The sequence below is a fragment of the Enoplosus armatus genome, chromosome 15 (assembly GCF_043641665.1).
Source record: "Enoplosus armatus isolate fEnoArm2 chromosome 15, fEnoArm2.hap1, whole genome shotgun sequence".
Taxonomy (NCBI): Eukaryota; Metazoa; Chordata; class Actinopteri; order Centrarchiformes; family Enoplosidae; genus Enoplosus; species Enoplosus armatus.
Window position 1 is genome coordinate 21043934 of NC_092194.1, and position 19165 is coordinate 21063098.

The 19165-nt window shown below is 43.3% G+C and overlaps 1 protein-coding gene across 1 annotated transcript in view; it reads right to left on the bottom strand.

Annotated features, from left to right (window-relative positions):
- syne2b (spectrin repeat containing, nuclear envelope 2b) overlaps nucleotides 1-19165 on the bottom strand; it is a 114127-nt gene that overhangs the window by 49917 nt on the left and 45045 nt on the right. Inside the window, exons 60-79 of the mRNA XM_070920766.1 lie at nucleotides 15782-15937; nucleotides 15175-15416; nucleotides 12377-14444; nucleotides 11825-12159; nucleotides 11503-11647; nucleotides 11044-11244; nucleotides 10526-10785; nucleotides 9625-9784; nucleotides 6960-7115; nucleotides 6407-6547; nucleotides 5760-5936; nucleotides 5149-5286; nucleotides 4788-4973; nucleotides 4544-4657; nucleotides 4170-4322; nucleotides 4020-4085; nucleotides 3752-3871; nucleotides 2767-2901; nucleotides 2132-2203; nucleotides 991-1143 (exon numbers count right to left, since the gene is read on the bottom strand). Of these exons, the coding sequence (XP_070776867.1) occupies nucleotides 991-1143; nucleotides 2132-2203; nucleotides 2767-2901; nucleotides 3752-3871; nucleotides 4020-4085; nucleotides 4170-4322; nucleotides 4544-4657; nucleotides 4788-4973; nucleotides 5149-5286; nucleotides 5760-5936; nucleotides 6407-6547; nucleotides 6960-7115; nucleotides 9625-9784; nucleotides 10526-10785; nucleotides 11044-11244; nucleotides 11503-11647; nucleotides 11825-12159; nucleotides 12377-14444; nucleotides 15175-15416; nucleotides 15782-15937 (5178 nt within the window). The remainder of the gene's footprint in view (nucleotides 1-990; nucleotides 1144-2131; nucleotides 2204-2766; nucleotides 2902-3751; nucleotides 3872-4019; nucleotides 4086-4169; nucleotides 4323-4543; nucleotides 4658-4787; nucleotides 4974-5148; nucleotides 5287-5759; nucleotides 5937-6406; nucleotides 6548-6959; nucleotides 7116-9624; nucleotides 9785-10525; nucleotides 10786-11043; nucleotides 11245-11502; nucleotides 11648-11824; nucleotides 12160-12376; nucleotides 14445-15174; nucleotides 15417-15781; nucleotides 15938-19165) is intronic.

Sequence of the window (19165 nt, forward strand, 5' to 3'; positions counted from 1 at the left end):
ACAACAACAGCTGGAAGCCAATATCTGGAACTCTCTGCCATGTAAATGCACTGAGGATTGAAAGTGAGACATTTCTAGAAGAACCTGGAGGTCTTGGCTTGGTGCTAGAATGGTTCAGTTGTGCTCTAGACTTGGTTGTAGGAAAATGAGCGTTCTAGGTTTAGTTCTAGAAGAAGATGAGGGTTCTGAGTTTGGTTTGAGAAAAAAAAAAAAAGGCTCTGGAAAAAGTCAAAAGCAAGTTCCAGGTCTTGTTCTACAAGATCCTGGAGGGCTGGATTCTAGAGAAGTTCTAGAGAAGTTCTACGGTTGGATCTAGAAGAAGCTGGGAGGTCTAGAACAGATTCTAGAAGAAAGTGGTGTTCTAGATTTGGTTTTAGAAGACATGAGGAGTTTGGTTGTAGCAGAAAAAGCATTGGTTCTAGAAGAGCTCTACAGCTGGCTTTAAGACATAAGGAGCTCCAGGGCTTGTTCTGGGCGATGCTTTGGTAAAAATGTTCTAGAAAAAGTCAAGTTCTTTGGTTTGGTTCTAGAAGAAGTTAGGACTTCTAAAAAAAAAAGCACTGAGCTCTAGACTTGTGTCTACGAGAAGTAGGAATTGTAAACTTGGATCTCTAGAAAAAGCTCTCTGGGGACTTTCATGGTTTCCTCGATAAGATTCTAGAGGAAGCTTTGAAATCTAGTCCTGGTTCTAGAGGACTTCTGAGGTTGGATCTAGAAGACGTTGGGAGATCTATGATAGATTGTAAACACTGGTGTTCTAGGCTTGGTTCTAGAAGGAATGACAGGTCCGACTTTGATTCTAGAACACAATGGGAAGTCTAGGGTAGGCTCTAGAAGAGGTGGGGGGGCTCTAGTATTGGTTTCAAATGAGAGTTCTGGGATTTGCTCTTGAGAAAAGTCTATGGCTGATTCTAGAAGAGGTCTGGAAGAAGCTGGAGGTTCAATGCTTAGATCAAGAGGAAGTGAGAAGTTCTAGATCTAGGAGACTACACATTTCTGCTGGGAGTCGGTTTTGGAGACTTTTACGGTGGAGGTCGTGTTTACCATGCTCTCAGGCAGTGACTGAGTTCTGACTGTGCCCAGGGGTTTTGATAAAGCTTCAGACGAACTTGCTTCTGTGGTGTCAGTTGGGCCCTCAACATCCTGAAGAAACATGAGCAGGGTTAGAAGATCAGTCAGGTCAGTCAGTTAAATACACAGATCGTTTAGTCTACAGGGTTACAACAAGATCAGGAACCACACAGTTACTGAGACACTCTGTTATGGAATTATATTACACACAGTTATTGAAATCTTTTTGTTATGTTATCTTGTATAAACTGTTGTTGTAAAAAAAATTCAATGGCTCTTAGTGGCAATTTTCAATATTTATTAATTCTTATTAAAGGAGATGTACTGAAGCCCTGAGAGACGAGTGAGTCTGATCTACATTGTTTTTTCTCCTGTGTTTATAACAACAGGTGAAAACAGGTTTTGCCAGGATAATCTTTGTAAATTATTAAAAAGTTTTTTTTCTTAGGCAGGAGAAAATGTTTTGTGTGTTTGTTGTTGTAATACTCATTTTGAAGTATGGTGCTGAAGTGCACCACTACCCCTTGTTCTAGGACTAAAAGCATTCATGTTTTCTTCCAGGTGAGTTTTAATTTCTCCAAGTACTCAAGGTAAACACAAGGTACAGACTGGATATTGTGTAATAGCATTTCTACACATTCTACACAACATTTCGAGCCAAAAGAAAGACATGACTTGCTAACCCACAATATACAGTATGTGTATTGAGGTATTACACACTTTTTTTTCCTAACACTTGAAAAATTATATATAAATAATTAAAAATTATAAAACTTTTTTGAAAAACTTTTTTTGCGTTTAAGTCATAAACGCAGGAGAGAAAACAATTTAGATCAGACATTTTTCTCACTTGCCTCTCAGGGCTTCCACAGGTTTGCCAAGAATATGAAAGTTGGCATCAATGATATAAGAAATAAGAAACAAAGGCCCACCAAAACCTGTAACTGAGATTCATTCAACGATAAGGCTGGGGATATTGTATTCTCTTGTCATTGTCAATAAATCCCATAAAAAGATGCATATTTAATTCCCATGGGTGACTGACAGTGTTGAGACTTACCTGTCTTTCAGTCCGTTCAGTGCTTCGTCCAGCAGCAGCTTCAGTCTCTTCTGGGACAACATCCATAGGTTCCTAACACCAACAATGACAAATATTAAAACAGTCCATATAAACAACCAAACCAAAATGTTAAATGGCTGAAAGAGAAAACACTGTTGAGTTAACAGAATTAATCCATCTGTGGTGCTGCCACACACACTGCTCAATACTGCACTCTAGAGGAAGAACAAAATCCAGACAGATGTGCAGAGAGGTTAGAAAACGTGATCAAAGAGATGTATTAAGGATCAGGAAAGGGTTTGTAGAAGCAGCAAGCAGCTGATATGGTAAGTAGGGAGATGGTAGTAGAGGTGAGGAACTCAATGGCAGCAGTGATGTGGAGAGCAGAGTGACCCCGGTCACAAAAGGACTGATCATAGTCATATAGTTGTTAGAAATTTAAATTTAAATTTAGAATTTAATTGGAACTAGATTGTTGGGATGTATGCCATTGGGATCAGTCGCATGGTCTCCACCTACATTTCAAGTAGCTGACCTTGGGTCACAAAGAACTCACAAGGAAGGGAGAAAGACTGAAGGACAGACAAAGAAAATGGATGAAAGGCTTTTCCACAGCAACTCTCTGTCTTCTTTACCTCTGGAGAAGTGCCCAGGAAAGCATCCCAGAGCCACCATAAAACACCTCCTCCACCTTCTTCCACTCTCAGCTCCTCACTCCCCTTTTTCTCTCTGGCTTCTTCAGCCTGGAGCACGCCTTCATGCTCCCGCTGCTGACACGGAGACACGCTCATGTCACAGGGGGAGGGGGGGGGGGGGGGGGTCTAAAGTGCACCTGGGACACTGAGCTGCAAGCTGGCCACTGTTGCTGCTAGTGACCGTCATTGTTTACTTTCACACTAAAAGCAGCTAAAATGTGTGTTGTTTAAAGCAGATCAAGGACATATTTTAAAACGTTGCTTAACGATGCAAAATAAATAAATCGAATTGAATGTTTTCACCATTCTGTCATGCACTCCCTGAGAGTGTTGCAGTTGATTTAGGGACACTTAGCTATGGTGCCTCTAGTAAATCAATATCAAAACTCAAGGCACTGCGTGTTTTATGATGGACTCATTACATCAAATCAAAATATTCTAAATTCAGTCTGATATTTGGTACTTGTAGAAACGTGTAGATTGTCGTCTCCTCATGACGACTGAGAGGTGAACATGACGGACAGTTTTTGGTGGATTTTGGTCTTGAAAATATCTTCCTGCTAATGAGTGCACAGCAAGCCGCAAACTTTAGTTCAATGTCCCACTATCTGCACTTTTAACAGTATATACTGACATACTCTATTAATTACCAAAGGAAACAAATAGTAGTATTAACCATGCAGAGAAAACACATAACATTCACAATAAACGTTGTTAAAAACACATGGAAGCATGGGTTAGCAGGCAGGTTAGTATCAATCACTCTACACTGTCTCTAATGAACCACAGCACCTTTCAAGGCTACAGGTGGTGAGTATCGGATGTTCAAAACACAGGTTTTATTATCCTGTGATGTTACTTTCATATCGATGAGATAACAGTGAGAACAAACAAAACCAGAAGGTTGGCTCTCTGGCTCCCTTACCGGAGTGCTGTCAGGGGTCCAGGACTGTCTCTGTTCAGGTGAGGACCGCTCCACAGTCAGCAGCGTGGCTCCGGATCTCTTCAGTACGTCCGCTTCAAGATGGGCAATCCTGATTTGGCCCTGCAGGGTACCGTTTTTGTTAAATTGATTATTTCTACAAATGATGACTTTGGGGCTGCACATAATCTTGGCGATATAGAAATTTAACTCACTCATAAAACTTTGGATAAGACTAACAACTTAAGATAAAGCTGTGAACCAAACTCACCTCAGCCGACGGAGCTTTGGCCTGGATCGGGGTCGGAGGCTGCTGGATGAACATGGCAGGAACCTTCTGCAAAAAGAGTAAAGCAGAAGAAGGTTCAGTGAAGGGCACTTCCAGTTTAAGTACCTGACTGACTGAGACTAACGGACTAACCTTCTCCAGTTCCAGCAGCAGAGTCTGGAGCTGGTCCACTACAGTAAACACAGTCAGAGTCTCTTCAGCCTTCTCTGGAAGACAAAGGCCTGGTTTACACTTCTGGATCTCAGCTACAGTCCTCCTCATGGACTGGATCCTCTGCTCAACAACCTGTACACATAAGAAGGACATTCAGAAAAACAAAATGCAGCATCTTAAAAGAAAACTTCCACCATTTAGAATTTGTAGTTGGAGCCATAAACACACTGACTGATTGTGGAGTCGACACTCACTTGATCAGCTTCAGCTCATGATTTTAATCTTTTCTTATACAGACACACCATCAAATGAAAACCACTGATGAAAAAGATCCTTCTTTCACGATGTCTCACCTTGAGGCTTTCTTCTCTGGGGCTGGGGAACGTCTCTGGAGACGATAATAAGGTCTTGACGTCAGCCACATCATTCTCCATCCGCCTGACTTCACTCTCAATGGCTTCCACCTCCTGGACAACAAGAGATCAATCAATACATTATGATATATGACCATTTACTAAACAGAAAAGTACATTAGCAGAGAGGTAAGCTAACAGAAACCCAGTCAATAATATCTGTCGAGGAGTTGTCAAGACTCACGGCGGCAGCGTGCTCCAGTTGAGACAGAGGAGCGGTGAAGCTGTCTTGAGCGTTGGCCACTTGGCGATCGGCTTCGGCCAGTTGTTCCTGGAGAGTTGTGACGTCGCAAACCTGCGACATTTCCTTCAGGACTGAGCTGAAGCCCTGCAGAGTGGTTCGGATCTGTGCCGAGTCATCCAACACCGTCTGCAGCACAAGACAGAGAGCGACGTGTTGACACATGTGTTGCAGATCCATCACTTCTAAAATAGATTTTCCTCCATTTACATTCTCCTACTAAATGGAGGTGTTTGTGCGATTGAACAGCTCATTATAGTAAAATTGTATAACGAGAGGGCAGACCACAGTTCATTGTACCGACCTGCAGAGCGCGGACATGGCTGCTCAGACATTTGGCGGTGGTGTAGGTGCAGGGGGCAGCGAGCCACGACTGAGCCTCAGTCATCCAGCTTTTAGAGCTGTTGATCATCTCCTGATGCTGCTGAAGCCACGTATGGATCTGACCAGAAACACGAACAATATTTAGTTTAAAAATCAAGAAACCACCTGTGTGAACCCTGTCGCATAGCAACCATTACAAGCTCTTAAAGGGCTCCTTAAATTAAGTACATCATCAAAATCTGGATGGCAGAAGTAAGACGGCATCATGGACCTTCTGACGCATGACTGTTTCCTACTGACACTGCTAACAAGTGCTGACGGGCAAATATGAGAGATACATAACATCAGATGTTTGCCAGTGATGACTGACCACAAACAGAACAAACATTAATTATATACATAGTTCTGCCTGATTTAATAATTACAACAGTGTAACGTCATTACACACAATTTTCTGTTTGACACCAAACAAATCTGCAGACACAACGGCAGTAATTATGACTCCTAAGCAGGGAACTAGACAGCTAACATTAATCCCCGGCAGGTTCAGATGTGACAAAGAGGACTGAAGGGAACTGAAGTCATGCTGACCTTGCTGATGAGGGTGGTCCTCTGCTCCGCCTGTTTGGCCAGGTGGGAGTGGAGCTGCTGGACCTCCACAAGTCTCTCAGTGAGGGTCAGCGTCTCCTCTGGTTTCTCCAAGTCCTGCGTGTCCACCTCCAGCGCCGCTAGACACGAGTGCCACACGTCCAGCTCATCCCACGCACGCTGAGCACAGACACACCATCATGTGTAAATATCTATCGATGATTTATTGATTTATTCAGCTGTACTCCATTGTATTACAGTGGGAGAGGATTATGGTATTCACCGTTTTACGCATGAATGAACAGCCTAAGAATTTGAGTCTATTTCTAAATATTCTGGTGCACTGAAAACACCAAAAACACAAAGTCCCAAATGTACTATAAAACATACTGAAATCTATAATGGACTCATAAAAATATGAGGACTAAGTCAAACGCTTTCCATGGCCTTCCAAATGACTCAAAGCAGAAATAACTTTACAGGAAGTTGATGTTTCTTCCTGCAGCTTGGAGAAAGGTTTGCTATCCAGCTGCTCCGAAAGCAAAGTCTGGTTCTCCACTTTATTATCTATCATTATTAGTCAGCTGATTCTCTTATCTGTAAGAAGACAGATTTCAGAGCGGTAATAATCCAGCCAGGTCACTACCCACCTTCTGAGTGATCTTCGCTTGAGTCACGGTGGGGCTTTTCTGTTCAAGTCTTTTCTGAACTGACCTCAGGCCAGCCTGGATCTCAGACAGCTTTGCCCCCAGTTTGTGGACGGGACCACTCCTCTCCACCGCCTCTCCCACCTGATGGATGAATCAAGTACAAACATCAACAATTACAGTATGAAACAGGTTTGTGTTTTCCAGTTATTGTCCCAAACATTTCATTATCAAGCTTCCTTTTTCTAATTTTAAAAATGCATCAACCGCAGAGATGTCTGTGTGAAATTATCTTTAACTTCAGGTTTTCTACGCCAGGCTATTCCCCCTGTACTTCTTTTTTTTCCTTAGTAATTCCTGAGCCATACACAGATGTAATCCTTTTAGATCATTGGCTCAAGCAACCAAAAGTATAATCTGAAATCTTGCAGAAATGTGCGATTCCAATGTGTAACACCCCTCAATGTATTACGGTAAGAGGACTGAAGTTCCTCATTGTGTTGTGTTCATTGTTCAAACCAAATTCAGTCTTCAGTTTTATATCAGCTATGTGTACCTTCACTTCGACTTGCTGCAGTGACTGTTTGACCTCCTTCAGCTGGCCTTCGATCTCAACCGGGACCAGAGTGTACATGTCTGAGTACTTCATCCTCAGGCTCTCCATGATGCGCTGGAGCAAAGCCTTCTGGGTACACAGCTGGCTGTGAACCTCCTAAAACCAGAGAGAGAAGAAATGTGTAAATGCACAGGACACGGAAAACCAAATGAGAAGTTGAGGATGATGAAGTCTCGTCTTTGTTGGAAAAAGGAAACAGAAAGTCTGATAATAAACAAACTCATTTATGATTTTCTTTCATTTCACTGCAAAGTGCCACAAAAAAAAGCCTCCTTCAGAAAACACTTGTAAGCAGATTGTTAAACAGTCAGTGACACCTCATTTTCAACAAGCATCATCAGCAACATCTTTGTCAGGAAGGGTGTAACTTTTATGCCTGCAGAACACAGACATCAATCTTATCTGTATCTCTCACCGAACACACTGCCTGTTAGCTCTCAGCGTTTTGTTTAGCAGTCAGCTCTCTCTCTCCAGCGCGGCTTTCACCAAACAGAGCCGACACAATAGTTGAACTCTTTTCACCTCAGCGGGATTCTACTTTACAATGACAACCTACATTAAATAAGAAAATCTGTTAAAATGTCAGAGATAATGCGGAGGAGACTACCTGGGTCTGAGTACGTCCGATGATCTGCTGAGGAGGGAGGTGCATCTTGTGTGTGTGTGTGTGTGTGATACAAAGGGGGGGGGGGGGGGGCTATGGGGAGACAGTTCTTTGCATGAGAGAGTGTGACATGGTGAGTGCTAGGTGCAGTTTTGTGTGTCTATCTTTGCGAGGACCATTTTGTGTTTTAAGAGATGGAGAATATTTTTGGAAAATAAGGACATTTTTTAGAACATTTCGACATTTTAGAAAAGAGGAAACATATTTGGAAAGTCTGTGACATTTTGTCTGAAAGGGCTATTTGACGGTTGAGGTTACAATGAGGTTTACATTGAGGTTAGGGCACAGGGAATGTATTATGTCAATGAGTGTCCTCACAAGTACAGAAGTACAAGTGTCTGTGTGTGTGTCCATGGAATGACTTGGGTACAGAGGCCACCTGGAAGATCCACTTACAACACAGAACAAAAGGTGTCTGGTACAAGAGGAGGGGTGAGGGTAGTGGGAGTACTGGGGGGGGTGTTCAGGTCTTTTATCAATACAGACCCTCTGCAAGGGAAAGGATGTGTGTGTGTGTGTGTGTGTGTGTGTGTGTGTGAGGAGAGAAAGCTGCAGTGGATAAGGAGATGCTGGCCTCTGCTCAGGTTTCGGGACAAAGGGCAGAGTGATTCTCCGGGTGGGTGGGTTCATGGATGTGAACACCAAACAGCCTCTGGGCCTGAGGCCAAGCCAACGGTTGGATTCAGACGTTTCATATTTACTGGCACCACACAGTCAACAGTCTCTTTGTCTCTACATGTATTCTACAACTTTTAAAAGCTTTAGATCTGCAGATTGTTTGTTTGTGTTTATGCTTTTTTAATATTCAATGTAAATATTGAGACCAAATCCGATGCAAAACATCATTACAGTCATTTACTTGCAGTATTTGTATGCTAGCTACCAGCTTCAGAATGATGAGGCTGAGACTACCCACTGTATGTAATGTTGCACTATATTAGACTGTCATAATGTTTATAATGCATCATTTTCAGTGTGTAGTTGTTCAGATGTCTTTGGGCTGCAGATATCTAGCTGAGTGTTAAGACAAGTGTGTTTCATGTGCCGTTTATAAAAATAGCAATGAGCTCTAATGTTGGTTACAGAGTACAAATGCATCATTGTGTTTTCAGCTCAGACGATGAAACTGTCCCGTCTCATTAGAGACTCATTATTTACACTCCAGTGGCTGGAGGGAGACACACACTCGACCTCTGAGCACACTGTGGTCTGCTGTTTGGGTCAGAGGTTCCTAAACTGGGATCTGGAGACACCCGGAGGTCCTTCAGAGGGTCCCCGGGGGGCGCTTGCTTACTGAGAAATGCTTAAATTTTAAGTCTAACTGAAATAAATTGAATGTTTTTTTTTCTGTTACAGCATACACATATCTGCTCTGTAAATGTCCTGCGTTCTTTATTGAGAAAAAATGATGGTTTCAGGACGGTGCCTCTATCTTTGCATTAATCTGTCAGAATACTGTCAGTTCTCTGACTACGTAGATGAGGACCTTGTTTCCATACAGCCAATGGAATTCATTTTAAAGGCAGTAAGGTCACCATTCTATCATAGGCAGACGATCACACTAACAGCCTGCTACACAACACAAGAGCCACAAACTGGTCACTTTATGCTTAGTTACAAATTACAGGGACTTGAATCACAAAACCAGTAAGCGTGCCCAATAAAATCTGTCAAATGCTACCAAAAAGCTACTCATGAGACGATGCAACATGTGTTTTTCAAGTCATGGGTCACATACAGCCTCGCCAAAACAAAGCAAAATGTTTATTTTATAGCTTCTCTTACTGTTCAACCAGAAATACTTGCTGCTGCAAAATGATTTCAAAATAAGTGCACTGCTGGTTTGCTGAAACGTACCTTTTCTTTGGGATTCTGACCAAAGAAACCAAACAGGAGGTTTGGTGTAACCCTGATGAACACTAGTTTAGAGGAGTGTCCCACCTGAAGCTCCTGCGTGCTGTTGTTCTGCTCCATCTCTGACAGAAGACCATATGCAGCCTCCAGCCAAACCCGGACGCCCTGCAGCTCCTCCCGAACCTTTTCTCTCTCCTCCAGCTCCATCCTGGCTGCCTCCAAACCCTCCCTGCTCTTCTGCTTCACACTGTGAAAACACACAAACAAATAGGTCCAGCAATTTAATCAACAATTTAACAACTTACCTTGAATCCATGAAAGTGAGGGTTTGCATTTAGAATAACATCCACCATTAAATTCAAAGCACAGAGCCTCATGGCAGTTAAAGTGCTGTCAGCGTAAATGTATTTAAATATTGTACAACCTCGGAGGCACTGCAGTCTACGCCCGACCCACTTTCCCCTGACTGCTTATCCAGGCGTAGCAGGGCTTATGGGTAATTGAGTTTTTTGTGTCAACAGCCTAATATTTGCCATAGAAACAAAAAAAATCCTCTAAATTTAGATTTTACAACAGCGGAAATCATTATGAACGGGGTTCATTTATACAGTAAAATGGAGTACTGGAAAGTTTGTACGAAAAGTATCAAGACATCCTCAAATTTCACACAAATGTCTTTGCTGATGGTGGTGCAATGAGAATCAGAAATCAAAAAAAAGGTTATTTTGGGAAAAAATCACATGGAACTGTTAACACTGTTAGTTATTCATGTTTCTAAATGTCATATATCTGCAGAGCGACTGTTGTTAACATGAGATTTAAAGACAGGTGACGCAGGAAATTTACATCTAATGTGCAAATGATCCTCTACATAAATGTGAGGTGACCAGTCAAAGATTTTCAAACTGGGCTGTCAGATCTCTACTGGAAGTCTTCAGCCACAGTCCTGTAAATAAAGTTATGAACTGTACGTCAAACACCAGCTTACCTGCCATATCGACCCTGCATCGTCTGCAGCTGCTGACAGAGTGGAGCTGGAGGAGCCTGCTCCAGGTGAGCGGGGACACCCAGCAGCCTGGCAGTACGCAGTTCCAGGGCGGACAAGGCTCGGTGTTCGCAGTCTAGGCTGTCCTGGTACTGTTCCCAGGACTGCAGCAGGTCCTGAAGCTCCTCAGTAGAGGCATTCCCCTGGAAGCCATCAGGAAGCTCAGCCTCCACCTGCTCCAGGACAGCGGAGGCCTTCTCCACCTGAGAGGAGGGACGCCCACAGTATGGTCTCAATAATACTTCATAGTAATATGAGCAAACAAACCAATGTAAAATAAATACGAATTCTTCATTGAAATGTTCTTTTAGTTTGATTTAACTGGGGACTTTAAATGGTTTGACTGGACAGATGTCCATTTAAACTGGATTTATATTGTGTGGAAAGACAAGGCTAAGAAGTAATTTAGTTGTTTCATCTAGAGCATAAAGACATTTTTACTGTACTGTGGTTTTACTTACACTGTTGGTGATTTCGCTCCATTCTGCGATCCTCTGTTTACTACGACTTGTCAGCTCTTGTGTGCAGCGACGTAGTCTTGATACCCGTTTCCAGACAGCAGTCACGGTGGCCTCCCTGCCTCCGCGACAGCTCTGCTCTGGGCACCACTCCTTCAGCTCCTCCAGACGCCTCTGCAGGGACTCCACCTCCCCAGACAGAGCCTGCACAAGAGTGTGTCAATCCAATTAAGTTTATATATATATAAGTGAAGATTAAGTGGTAAGGAGCAACAGCGATCCATCAACTTTCCTATGAGGTTAACATTTGGAAAAGAGAAAGAAATCAACAGTTGCAAGCAGAAAACTTCAAAGACAAAAAGTTGCAAAGCATTATCTGTCTATTTTTCTCAATTGCTTTACTGTTCTCACTTTCTGACATCACTTTTACTTAAAAAAAAACTTTTAAAACTTCATACATACTCTGAGCTTGGCTTGCTGGTCAGTGCAGTCAGCGAGACAGGTGACCTTTTGAGAGATGAACCGCAAGAGGCTGTTCTCTGCGCTCTTCACACTCAGCATGATTTCATCTTGGCACTTGGTGTATTTTCTGTGATGTTCTGCACACCTGAGAGACAGACATTTTGAGCCGTTAATGTCCGAAAAATACATATATTTTTAGTATACCAAAAAATTCACATGGGGTGGGAGGTCTGAGCTGCTGGAACCAAAGCAATCAGCAGCAGGACATCAAAATTATTTTTTGTACACACTGAGAAATCAGACTCATCTGTGAGTCTACTACCTGCTGAGACACTCCTGTCGCATATGGCCCTTTGCCTGGAGAGTGGACATCCTCACCAGGAGCTGGCTCAGAATATTTTCCTGGAGCTGCTCCACCTTCTGGGGGGACAAGTAAGGATGAAGGACAACCTGACTCTGGAGCTGCTCCACATGGGTCTGGAACTGCTGCTGCAGTGAGACCAAAGCCTGCTGGACCTCATCCAGTCTTTCAGAGCAGAGTCCAGCAGAGCCCTGCGGCGGCAGCAGAGAGACCTCGATGTCCCTCAAGAATTGTACCGCTTGTCTAACAGCAGATGTGTAGCTTCTCAAAGACTCCCTGGCCTGGGAGATGTTCCCCTAAAATATAATAAACACAATTTCTTAACAACACACTCTAATCATATTAGGGCTATAGCATTCCAGTCTTGGTTTGCAGTCCATTACATTTTTGACCATTTGGAAAATAACGCAATGAATTAGTTTTTCTTACAGGATGAGTAGGTTTCACTTTATCATGAAGATACTGTTCGTCAAACCCTAACAAAAACAATAAAAAACAAACAATGCAACTTGCCATTTGTGAGTCACATTCACTGAGGACTGCATCCTTCAAGTCCATCAGATTTTGGGATCCACTTCCTTGGCTGGTTCCCTTCTTTTTCTCTAGAACCTCTAACGCTCTCATTCTTGACTCTACAGTCTTTTTCAAAGACATGATTCTCTGGTATTCATTGTTAATTACTGTTTCGTTTGGCTCCAGCATGGGGAGTTTCTGGAGCTCCTGCTGGGTCTTCAAGAGGAAAGCCTGAGTCGCTGCCTTCTCTGAGTTGAGGTCCAGTTCTTTCAGCAGGTTCCACTCGATGATGCTGAGGTTGTTGTAGAGCGTCATCTCCAAGGTATCAAGGCTCTCCTCTTTTTGTTTCAGCCTCTGTTGCTCTGCGTTCAGCTGTGACGGGTAAAGGTCAGCAGAGATCATCTGGAGTTTTGAATCAGCCTCCTCAGATAAATACTTTATTAGAGGAAACTGGACCAGGAGGGTCTGACAGACTTTGTACTTCTCCTCCAGCTCCCTGCTGTCTTCTTTGGTCTGATGGACCTGCTCCTGAACATTATCCCTGAGGTCCTCGACACATTGCCTCATGTTCAGGTACCTCTCATGATCTCTGGCTTTCATTTTCAGGGTGGCCATTTTGCTGTAAAGTTCCGAAATGACAGAGTGCAGTTCCTTTGTCTTTTCCTGAGGAATCCACGGTTGCAGAAGGTCAACCTGGGACTTGTGCTCCAAAATCATGTGTTTGAAAGGCTCCAAAACTTGCAGGGACTCTTTTGTGATGGGGTACCGGTGTCTACTCAGATCTACTAACATCTGCCTCAAGCTTTTTTCAATGGTGACCAGGTTTTTCTTGCTTGAATCTACAGTCTGAATGAGTTCGTCCAGATCCTTTTTGTTGGCCTTCTCATAGCTGCTGATGGCTCTGATGTCATCCTGGAGGTTGGTAAGCTTGTCAAGAAGCTGACAGTTCTCTGTGATGCTGAGTTCAGAGGCAATGTCTTTACTCTTCATTAAAAGAGCCTCACAGACAGCGGACTGCTTCTCAGCCTCAGCCAGGGTCTCTTGGATCTGACGAACCCTGCGATCAAGTTCGGCGGGGCTCCTGAACTCACTGTCTGCACTCCTGGAAGCTTCTCTATGCAGATGAGCTACAACCCAGGAGTCTAGGTCAGCAATCTGCTCTGACAGCTTTTCTCTGGTCTGCAGTCCTGATTCTATCTCTCTCACAGCAATGGCCAGCTTCTCAGTAGTTGACTTTGAGAGTTCTTCAAGGGATTCCAGAGAGGAGCGCACCATGGGCACCTCCTCAGCCTGGTCCAACTGTGGAAGGAGCTCTGTCACCTCCTCCACCAGTGACTCCAGTTGGCCCTGTTTGGCCATGACCTCTGACTGCAACTTCTTCAGATCTCTGAGCTGCCGGTGCACCTCCTCAGGGAGAAGAGCAACCCTCTTCCGCCTGCCCTCAATATTGCTCTCTGTCTGCTTCGCCCAGGCAAGGCCATCCTTCATCACCACGATAATTTTCTCCATGATGGGGTTGCTGCCGTTCTGGGTTTGGGAGGACACTAGTTCCTCTGTGTGGTCAAGCTGGTCTTTGACCCTCTGAAGCCCCTGCTGTATCTCTTTTGTTTCCTTCTCCCATCGTGAGCTGAGGAGTAGTACCTCTGACAGTTGCTGCAAATGACTGTATTTTTGCTGTGCAGCTTTAACCTCAGCATTTGCCACCATCAGCTGCTGCGCCTTCTTGCAATTCCACTGAGTAACTGAAGGAGACTTGGCTTCAAGGTCTTTGCCGATTGTCTCCAAATGTTCCTGAAGACCTGATGTTGCTGCCAGAAGGCTGTTGGTCTCGTGATTATGGACATTTGTGTGATACAAGGACCTCTCCACAGCTCTTTCTAGGCCTCTCCACTTTTCTTGAAGGTTCTTCTGCTCAGTCTGTGCAGTTGCTCGCTCAGACCGGCTGAGGTGAGGGCATAACTTGGTATGAGTCACGAGCAACTCCCCAAGTACTGTTCTGTTCTCCTCCATATTTCTTTGTAAGGAGCATAGTTGCTCCGCCTCCTTGGAGCAGTTTTCCGCTGGGGACCTGAAAGAAAGACAGTCTGTAAGTCTATAACTTATGTGCTTGGTATTTACAATATTTCACAAAGCAGATTTATGAGAGGGAGCGTTTATATTTGAGATTTACATAACAATACATATGATGTTAACATAACAATTATTGCTTTAGAAAGCTTTTAAACTACTATTCTTCTGCTCTCTGCTCCCTTTGGCTTTGATTCAGTCTTGCTCCTCCTTGGTTTCACTTTTGGCTTGAGTTTGAGTTTGAGTTTGTCTGGTCTTGTATGTTGTGAGTTGCTGTTATGCTGTGTTGGAATGTGATTTTATGTTGTCTGCTAATGTGCGAGATTAGACCCCAGAAGGAATAGCCACTGTTATGATGAAGCTAATGGGTATCTGAATAAGATAATCCTTTATTAATCCCTCAGCGGGGAAATTTGCATTGTTACAGCAGCATACAGGATAGTGCAATAGCAGAGACATAAGTAAGAAAAATCAAGATATAATACATAAAAACAATAAAGACTTATGGAAAAGCTAATAAAACTTAAAAAAACACAACTATAATTTACAAATTTACGAGGGGTAAGGGAATTATACTGGTTGATAAATGGTTCTGATAAATGATAACAATAAGAGTTATTGCTAGTTGACCCCACTGTACAGTACATTTATATTCAATAATGCAATATATTGTACCTTAAACTGCAAACTTCAATTAAGAAATTAAAAGGAAACTATAGATGACAACTCACATTCTGACAGCATCCAGTTCTCCTGTCAGTCGCTCCAGTGTGGTCTTGGCTGCTTGGGTCTGTCTGCAATAATCAGTCACCACCTGCAGCTGGGCCTCTTTGCTCTGGATGACAGCAGCTACATCCTGAACAGCAGTACTCCACTGGTCCTCCACATGCTCCAGAGTGTCCCCGTTCTCAGCATCAGCCCCTCTCAACTGAGACAACAATGACACTTGTGCCTGGGCAGTCTCTCGGCACTCCTGTACTCAGCAAGCGAAATCGAACACAAAGACAATTATTTATAGCCTGTAGTTTTAATGCAAATGTTAGATTTATTGAGATTATCTGATTATTACTTGACACACGTACGAGTGGTTTATTTCAACAGTTACAAATCGTAAGGGCCTGTTGTTGTTTTGGCAAACGTGTACTTGTTTTTAATATACACCTTTGGAACAGGCTGGTACAGATATACATTAGAGATGCCCAATTCTGGAGGCACTTTGGCATTATTACCTATGTTTTTCCAACCAGCTGTCCAACTCGCAGTATCTACAGCTGCTGCCATGAATTATAATTTTTTATTTCTCGAGTGAGTCATACATCAAGTAATTTTGAATCGCACCTGAGCATCCTTCAGCTGCTGGGCCATGGCTGTTGGGTTGAGCTCAGCTGGGTGGTTCTTGCAGCTCAGGACTTTAGACACCATCCTGCTTAGTTTATTGTCTAGATCACTGGTGGATCTAATCAGAGCCTCTGGAGCATCCTCCATTGGTTTGCCCTTAAGAAACAGAAACACATCAGAGCCTGGAGTCTCAAAATTCCAGTTGAGGCCCAAAATGTGTTTTGATGAGGTCTAAGCATGCAGCAAAAATGCAGCCATTTTTTAGGCAATTCACTGTATTTGTCGACATACAGTGGAGAACAGGAGGGAGACCAAATAACGCATCAACCATAAACTAGATTCAAACCAGTGGTCCTGACAGTATATGCTCATCACATCAGAATTCTCATAAAACATTCCTTGGACTTCTGTGTAGGATTTGACCATTTGGCGAACCAAATTTGGCAACTCCTAGTGGTAGTTTCAAAACAGACACTTTGGCACACAGCAATCATGATACCTTAATGAGTTGACTGTTGGATCCTGTCCCTGCGAGTAGCTGTATTTCTGTGAAGATGTTCCTCATGGCAGATCCTTCTGGTACCTCCAGAACAAGTTTCTCAGTCTTCTCAACACTTGCTTCTGTTTGAGCTTTGTTTTCCCGAGAGGGCAACCCTTCCACCACGGTTACTTCACCCAAGACAATGTCAGCTGAAGATTTCTGAACTGCCTGCAGTGATGCTGGTGATATCTTGTCAGCCTTGTACACCTGCTCCCATTGTGAACACAAAACACCAGTATTAAAATTGTATGAGCTAATAAAATAACTCTATCCAATTGCAATTAGAAGTTTTCTGTGTACCACGCCTTACTCCCTCTGACTTGCAAGATAACGATGATGACACCATGTATGAGGAAGCTCATATTCCTACCCTGAGGCAACCTTTGGTAGCACAGATGTCTCAGGCTTACGCATGTAATGCTATTAAAATGTAGCTGCATATGCCACTTGTACTGCTCTAAATGTAAAGTAAAAGGTGTGAAAATTGTAAGCTTTTACACAAGCTCTAAAGGTATACTGACCAGTCATCCATGCATCTCTAAAGAATGTTAGGAGCAAGTGCAAACAAGTGTATGCAAGAGACCGAGCACAACAGAGAATGTACATATATGACTGGATCACTGGATAACTCTCTCACCCTCTCTGTCTACAGATGAGTGCCCCCCATGTCTTACCTGTGGCGAATCCATACTCTGAAGCCTCACTTCACTAGTGGTGGTGGTCGTGGCCATTGGGAGTGGAACATTTTGAACAGGCTGTTCATCCAGGCTCTTGGATACATCATGTTTTTCGTGGACACCATGATCCTTGACCTCTTTGGGTCTTTCCTCTGATGTTTTGAAGAGCTCTAGCTGAGTCACAGTTTGGCTTGGTTTCACCTCGTCTTGTTCAGATAAACTTATTTCTAAAAATTCTGTTGCTGGCTCATGTGGTTGAGCAGCTGTAAAGACGGCAGACGTAGGTAGATGAATGGAGTCACTTTCAGCTACATTCTCTTGCCTTTCTGTACTGATTTCTTGCACTTCTATTCTTGTCGTCTTAACTGCAACCTTCTTGGGGTGAACATCAGCTGTAGTCTCATCTTTGTTTTCTGGATCTTTTTCGCACTGGATACTTTTTTGATCTATATCAACTGGTGGCTTTGCTATTGTAACAGACGTGATTTTATGCTCCTTTAAAGTGGCCGTCATATCTGCTGGTAAAATGCTCACTTCAGCCCCTTTGTGGATTCCTTCCATCCTAACAGACTTTTCATCCAGGCTCTGACGTGCATCATGCACGTCTTTTGTCGACACCTTGGCTTGCACTTCTTTCACATCGCCATCTTTGACCTTTTTGGGTCTTTCCTCTGTGGTTTTCATCTCTTGCTTATTGTTTGCTTTTGAATTGTTTTGTTCAGATAAGCTTATTTCTGCAAGAGTTATCTCTGTTTCACTTGGCTGCACTGCTGCAAAAGCAACAGAGGTGGGTTGAGTGGAGTCATTCTGACTGGTCGATATATCTAGTTGTAAAACACACACTTCAGGCCCCATTTGGATTTCCTCGATCTTAACAGACATCTCATCCAGACACTTAGGTTCACCGTGCAGACCATGTGTTGACACTTTAGGATGCTCTTCTTGGTCCCCATGTTCCTTGATCTTTCTAGGTATATCCTGTGCAGTTTTCTTAGTTTCAGTTTGGCTTGGTTTTACTACGTCTTGCTCATATAAGTTTATTTCTATATATTCTGTCTCTGTTTCATGTGGTTTCAATGATTCAGAAGCAGAAGACGTGGGCTGAGCGGAGTCCCTTTGAGCCACAATGTGTTGATATTCAGGACTGCTTTCTTGCACTTCTATCGTAGTCATCTTAACTGCAGCCTTCTCCGGCTTAACATCAGCAGTAGTCATATCTGTGTTTTTTGGCACTCTTTCGCTCTGGATACTTGTTTGAACAATCTCTATCTTTTTTGCTGTTGTGACAGATGTGTTTTCATCTTCCTCTGGACTGGTCTGTATATCTAGTTGTAGAACGTGTACTTCAGGTCCCATGTGGATTTTCTTAACATATTTTTCATCCAGGCTCTTAGGTACATCATGAATACCATATGTTGATACTTTAGCATTCTCTTCTTGTTCCTTGTCCTCTTTGGGCCTTTCCTGTGTTGTTTCCAAGAGCTTCAGCTGACTCAAAGTTTCACTTGGTTTCATTATGTCTTGCTCAGATGAGCTTATTTCTGAAAATTCTGTCTCTGTTTTATGAGGCTGCACCGCTGAAAAAACAGCAGAGGTAGATTGAGTGGAGTCACTTTCAGCTACACTACCTGCCTCTGGCTGATCTGGCTTTATCTCACGTGTCGGGGTGACTCCTACCTCAGGCAGATCAAGGAACAGATATCTCTTCTGAATCTCTGAATCATGTGGTTTGACAGTGGGCTCGGTGGAGAGAGGTGGTTGTGTTTGAGGCACTGTACTAAAGTCTCTTACTGTAGACTGGGTAATGGTTTGTTCTGGGGCCTCTTTAGATCTGTCTTTAGGCTCCTGTAACTCAGAATGTGGAGATTTAGCCATAGTTGAAATGGGTGCAAGAACGGAGTCCAAAGGTTCAGTATGAGGAGATGAAGTACAAGTACCCACTTTTTCTGATGGTTGCACAGATGTGGTATCAACCCTCACCAATCCAGGGGTCTGAATATGTACACTCTCACTACTCATCCATGGGTGAGTATCAGCTGTCTGTACAAAAACTTCAGACGTGCCCAGAATGATTGTGGCCACTTTCTTTCCTGGGAACTCCTGAATGGTACCACCAAACAGTTCTGTGGAAGCCAATGAAGACCTCTGACTGTCATGTTCATTCCT